This window comes from Meleagris gallopavo, chromosome 5 (genome assembly GCF_905368555.1).
Source record: "Meleagris gallopavo chromosome 5, MGAL_WU_HG_1.1, whole genome shotgun sequence".
NCBI lineage: Eukaryota > Metazoa > Chordata > Aves > Galliformes > Phasianidae > Meleagris > Meleagris gallopavo.
This window is the reverse complement of record NC_139408.1, coordinates 49,077,111-49,083,110: the sequence shown is the minus strand read 5'-3', so window position 1 is coordinate 49,083,110 and position 6,000 is coordinate 49,077,111. Positions and strand designations below refer to the sequence as shown.

At 58.0% G+C, this 6,000-nt stretch overlaps 1 protein-coding gene across 1 annotated transcript; it reads right to left on the bottom strand.

Moving 5' to 3' along the window:
* Positions 1 to 3,442: 3,442 nt before the first annotated feature.
* DIO3 (iodothyronine deiodinase 3) lies at positions 3,443 to 4,933 on the bottom strand. Its single transcript, XM_010712037.3, has one exon. It carries the CDS (start codon positions 4,822 to 4,824, stop codon positions 4,000 to 4,002), a length of 825 nt encoding a protein of 274 aa, XP_010710339.3. The 5' UTR covers positions 4,825 to 4,933; the 3' UTR covers positions 3,443 to 3,999.
* Between the last annotated feature and the right edge of the window lie 1,067 nt (positions 4,934 to 6,000).

The window sequence follows — 6,000 nt, the reverse complement described above, 5'->3', positions numbered from 1 at the left end:
AGAATGTAGTGCCCATCTCACCCAACTCATTCTTGGACATCTCTAGTAAAAAGTGCCACAATTAGATGTGGCCTTTATTAGATATTCGGGGATCACCTCTGTATCCAGGTAATTCAACTTCTGTGTCATGCTCCCCATGGGGGGAGCAATGTGTTGGAGGCTGAACTACCTTGCCCCATCTGGCCACATCCTAAAGGTCTTTTCAAGATGGGAGAGTGTTTTATTACTTGAAAGGAAATAGAAGTAAATGCTTCCTGCTTACAGATGTGGGCTTTCATTTGCATAAACAAGGAACACTCAGGAGAGAACTTGATGATCTTTAGGGTCCCTTCCAACTTAAGCCTTTCTACAATTCTGTTAACTTGAAAAGGGGAAAGGATACAAAGATAGATAGTCTTCTGTTTGATGTGTACAGGACCAAACTGTGAGATCCTTAATTTTATGAGCAGAAGCATTGTACATTCTGACCCTGAGAAGAATTCTTATATAAAACATATTAGCTGAGGGACTTGTCTTGATATTTTGACATTACTGAAGTATGAAGTAACATGCAAGTGCTGAATGATCCTTGCTGTTCTAGTGTAGATGTTTTGGCCATTGATTGTTGGTGCATTTACCGCTGTAAACCACTCCCACCATCTCCGGAGAAGCAGATGGTTGGCCACGGGGACAAGAGATACATGGAGTAATCAATTAAGCGGAGGTCAAAAATGAGCCCCTTTTCAAGAGGCATCATCAAGCATTCGTCTGAAAGGAGAAATTTGCAAAGAAGGACACAGGTGCTGAATTTCCTTCGGCATCTGGATGCTGAGAAGTGTTTGAAACAGAAAGATACCTGATGCAAATCTCAATACCCTGAGAGGACGTGAGTGCAAAGGAGCACAGAGCAATGGCTGTGCAATGCTCACGCCGCAGGAGGGGTGTGGGACGGTGGAGAAATGCACTGACATTGCCGAATGCCAGCAGGATGGAAGACGCTGGCACTCGGTGAGGAGGAACTTGAGAATGATTTTGGAGCTCTATTTGCAAACAGCTGTCTTGTCTTCCGCAGCACGCTGTAGAAAAATAGAGGTTTTGAACCATTAGGAAAGCAAAGGAAGTGCAATAGCCCAGATTTTGATCATAATTACACCCAGGTGGTGCTGAAGTGACTACACCCGTGTCATTGAAGTCACACCAGGGCAAAACTTGGGAGAGAAATGAATCAAGCTCTTTGTTTGCCTGCATTTGTGTACCAAAAGAGCACTCTAACAGCTCTTAGTAAATAATAAATTAATAATGATATGCTGATCTCCCTTGTGACTGGAAGAAGTACAGAAAAATTAGCGTTGGGGTAAGAATTTGCTTGCGAGATCCTTTCAGTGCGTCACTTCTTCATTTTTATTGGATGCCTGATGTTTGCTGGTCTGATTTTAATTTCTTCTTCCAGTTTACTTTGAGCATCAGAAAGACAAAATTAACTGGGTTTCTGAAAGGTGAACAATATGAAGCCGACAGCTTAGAGTCAGGAGTGTTTTATGATGCACTGTAAAGCACCTTTGACCAGCACATCTTTGGTTGGCATTGTAAAATACCTTTGGATTTCTGGCAAGAAAAATAAATAGTAAAGAAAACAACAAATAAAAACCAAACCAAAACAAAACAAAAAAACACTGAAAACAAGTGCAGTTGCTGCACGTCTGTTGTTAAGCAAATAACACTCGAGTGGTTGGTTTCGTTTGTATTTCCCCATTTGTGCCTCAGAACGCACCACATTGCAATGTTACATCACATGTAATGACTGGGACCATGTCCTGAGATCCCCCTCTGACCACACAGCCTCCTCCTTGCTCTTCCCCTCCCAGCCCGAGAACTGCATGTGATTATGCTGAGGGCATAATTCAATTAATTATTGACAGCACACGCAATCACCACTTAGCTCTCTCGCCGATAAATCTCTGCTGCTCCCTGTCTTCTCTTTGTCAGACACTTAAAGGACAGAAAGGCAATAAAAATAATAAAGATAGGGCATTTACTGGTGCTCTGTATCAGCTGGAGAGGCTCCGGACCCCCCAGGCTTTTGGGATGCAAAGCATCTTGTTCTAATTTGTGCCCAACAAGGGCCCCCCCCGGAAGCTCAGCAGAGCTGATTCATTTTATGATTCATTTTCAACGGAGTGTATAATAGGAGCAGATAACTTTGATTTGAGCAAAGGAAAAGTGTGATGTCTTTCAAGGATTCCGGGCTTTCGCAGCACGTTTTTCTCCTGATGCAGTGATTAGAGAGAAAGTGATAAGTAAGAGCTCTGTGTTGGGTGTAAAGGAGGAATGGAGCTTCGGAGCTGACTTGGTGAGAAACGAAACAAACCAACAACAGCCCTGTCCTCCAGTACCCTTTGACCAAAATCCTGGGGGCGGGCGGGGACGCGCCGGGGGGTGCCCGCAGCTCCAGTGACAGCTGAATTGTGCCAAGAGAGGGCGAGGAGGTGCGAAAGCACAGAAGAGCGTTCTTGTAAAGAGGAGAACCGAGCCGGGGTGCGGACTCATCCTCGAGGCCGGGCTGTGGGACAGCTCCCGCTCTGTGCGGGCGGGCCGTGCTCGGGGGCGGGGGAGTGGCACCGGTACCGGTACCTGCCCGGAGCTCGCCGCGCCCTGCCTGGCTCCTCCTGTGCCAGAACGGTAGAGGAGCGTCGTCTCCGCCCTTACGTAAGAGGCAGCGCAATTTACCGGGCGAGGCAGACGCTGGGGAAGCGCCGCTTTGTCCCGTGGGGGAGTGGGGCGATGCGGGCACCAGGTGAGATGCGGCCGGCACCTTTCCTTCTCCCGGGGCGGCGGCGGTGGTCCCCCCTCGCCGGCTCCGGGGTTTGTGGAGAGTGTCGCGCTCCGTGTTCAGCGCCCACCTCGGGCCGCCGCCCCCGGGGCACCCGCGTTGCTCAGAACCGTGCGGAGCCGCGGGACCCGCTCTGCCTTCACCCGCGGGCGGGAGCCGCCGTCGAGCCCCGCCGGAGGCTGCAAAGTCCGGGAGCCCCATCCCGTCCCGTCCCGCCCCGCCACGGAGCCGCCCGAGAGTCCGGTGAGCGGCTGCCGCTGGGGTCTTCGGGGAGGCTCTCAGCTCGGCATCACCTGCGGGCTGCGGAGCGGTGTTCCCCGCCCTCTGAGGCGGTGCGCAGCGGGGCTGCCCGACGTGCAGGTGCTCTCCGCACCCCGCCCCCGGCACCTCGGAGCCGCCCCCGCACTTCGACGGGGCGTCCCCGGCCGGGACCGCGTTTCCCCGTCCCGCGGGAGCCCCGGAGGTGGGGGTTGCCCCCGGGACGCCTAATGCCCCCCTCTCCTCCCGGTCCCGCCGCAGCACCCGGCAGCGCATCCTCCGGCGGCAGTCGCTCCTCGGCCGCGGAGAGGAAGTGAGAAGGTGGACGGGAGGGAAAGGGGATGCGGCGCTCTGAAGCGAGAGAAACGGGCAAAGTTAGATGTGTATTTACTCAACCTTTATTATTTAAAAAAATTCATTAAAAAAAAGGTGAACGAACGTCTTACAAAACCCCCCTACCCCATAAATAGGACATTCCGTTCAGCTCTGGCTATTGGCAGTTCTAGTACTTGACAACATCAGACACGATTTCCTGGCATTAGAGAAACCCATTTCAAAATCGGTCATCACAAAGAAATACTAGAAATCCCAGTTAGCACTTGCTAGGCAGCACGGAGCACTTGTACACAACTTTTCAGACACACACCCGCGCACACACGCAGCTGGGAACAGATCCCGAAGGAAGAGAGCCGCCTTAAAAAATAGTAAACGCTTCTCAAAAGAAAAAAAAAAAAAAGGAAAAAAAAAAAAGAGTTATTTACAAAACGCACATGGAAATACAGTATTGACAGAGCGTGGCTGGCAAATCAACATGATTTGAATAGTGAAAGGACTATGGCACATCTCGCCCGCACGCAGCCCCGGCGCGGAGCCCCCTCGCGTTCCTCCGCCTCCCCCTCCTCTCTCCCCCCGCGCCTTCTGCCGGGTCCTTTTTACACTTGGATGACCACCGCGCCGGGGCTCTGGAGCCGGGTTTTGTACTGGTCTAGCCAGCTCCGCAGCTCGGAGATCTTGTAGCCCTCCGGTCCTCGGCCTCCCTGGTACATCACCTTCTCCTCCTGGATGACGTAGAGCCGCTCGAAGTAGGCGCCGTAGGCAGCGCTGGAAGCGTTGTCCATGGTGTCCACGGCCAGGGGGCAATCGGGCGCCCCTTCCCGCATCAGCTGCGCCGCCCGCAGCCTGTCCTGGAGGCACTGGTGCTTGGGTATGCTGTAGGCAGCGTCCGAGCTGACCCAGCCGTCGGAGGGGTGCGCTTCTTCGATGTACACCAGCAGAAAGTCGGCAATGTCCACGAAGTGCGCGGCCAGGCGCCGGAAGGACCTCAGGCGGGCCATGAACGGGGGTCAGGTGCAGCTGCCGAAGTTGAGGATGAGGGGCCTCTTGCCGCGGGCGAAGTCGAGGATGCGGAGCCTCTTCTGCCCGTCCAGCTGGATCACCTCGGGGTTGGGGGCCGGCGAGCCCACGTGCGCCGACTTGAAGAAGTCCAGCTTCTGCCCGTGCCACACGGCCTTCAGCGACTCCAGCGTGAACATGCGGTTGGAATCGGACACGCAGACCGGAGGGTCGTCGGGGGGCGGCCCCTCGCCGGCTCCGGCCGCCTCCTCCGCCGTGGGCATCGTCAGCATCTTCTTGCGAATGCACAGAAAATCCAGGAGCCAGAGCATCACGGCGGTGAGCAGGAAGCGGGGGAAGAGGAGGATGCAGGCGGCCGCCTGGGTGAGCAGCTGCAAGGTGTGAGCGCCCAGCGAGTGGAGCATCGCCGCGGCGGCTGCTGCGGGCAGGGCTGCCCGCCCCCCCGGACCCTGCGTGCCGGGGTCTGCGCGGCACGGCTGAGATCCCGCTTCTCTTTAAGCCCATTTTATAGTCGGGGATTTAAATGAAAAGTGACTCCACCTCCGGCCAGAACCCGCCCCTCTGGAACTTGAGCCTGGGGATTACCTACCCCTCCACTCTAATGACCTAAAAATACACAGACAAAAGGGGAGAGAGCCCCGCCGGGAGCTGCGGGGGACGTGCGACGAGGCAGGGAGCGGCCGCTGTCGGACACCGGCGGAGCGTCCCACGCGGGACATCGCCGGGTCCCGGCACGGACAGCGGCGCGCGCTCCGCGGGCGGCCCCGCCGAGGACGACGCAACAGGCGCTGCGCGGACCCCCGAGCGGAACGGGGCTGGGGCCGCGCGGGCAGCGCGCCGTCCCGGGAGCGCCCGCAGGTGACGGGGACGGTGCCAGCAGCGCCGCGCCGCGCCTCTCCCGCGCCTCCTTCTCCCGCCCCCGGCTCCGGCCGCCACCCGCCCCGGTCGACCCTTGGCACGGGGCACGGACCCCCGCCCAGGCGCCTCGGGGTCACGGTGGGCTCGAACCCGCGGGCGCGCCGCATCCTCCCGAGGCGGCGGCGGCGGAGCGGGACGGGGCGGGCGCTGCCCCCGGCGGGAAGCGCGGACTCCGGAGGTCGGGGCGCGGCGGTGCCAGGTGGGCGCGGGCGGGCGGACGGTGCCCCGCGGCGGAGGAGGGGCGGCGGCGGCGAACTCCGTCCGCTAGGGGGCGCTGTTGGCCGAGAAGCCGCGGCGGCGGCGGAGGGGAGCGGCGGGGCCGCGCCGACCCCGGCCCGCGAGTGCTCGCGTCCCGCGGGGCCGCCCGGGTGTGAAGGCGGGGCCGAGCCGCGCTGCGGGGCGGTCTTCCTGCGCGCTCGACGCCGGCTCGGCCGGAGCCTGTCCGCGGGGCACACCCGTCTCATCCCGTCCCATCTCGTTCGGAGCTGTGCGCTTCGCGCCTGCCCGGCTGTCCCCGCGGGGGTCCCGGATCTAGACACAATTCCAGACAAAGCCGCAGGTCCTGCGGCTCTGCTGACACAGGGCTCACAGTCCGCAGGGTGCACATTGCTTCTTCACCATCTTCCTCAGAACAGTCTGTGAGAGCTGTCCGAAGCGCTGAA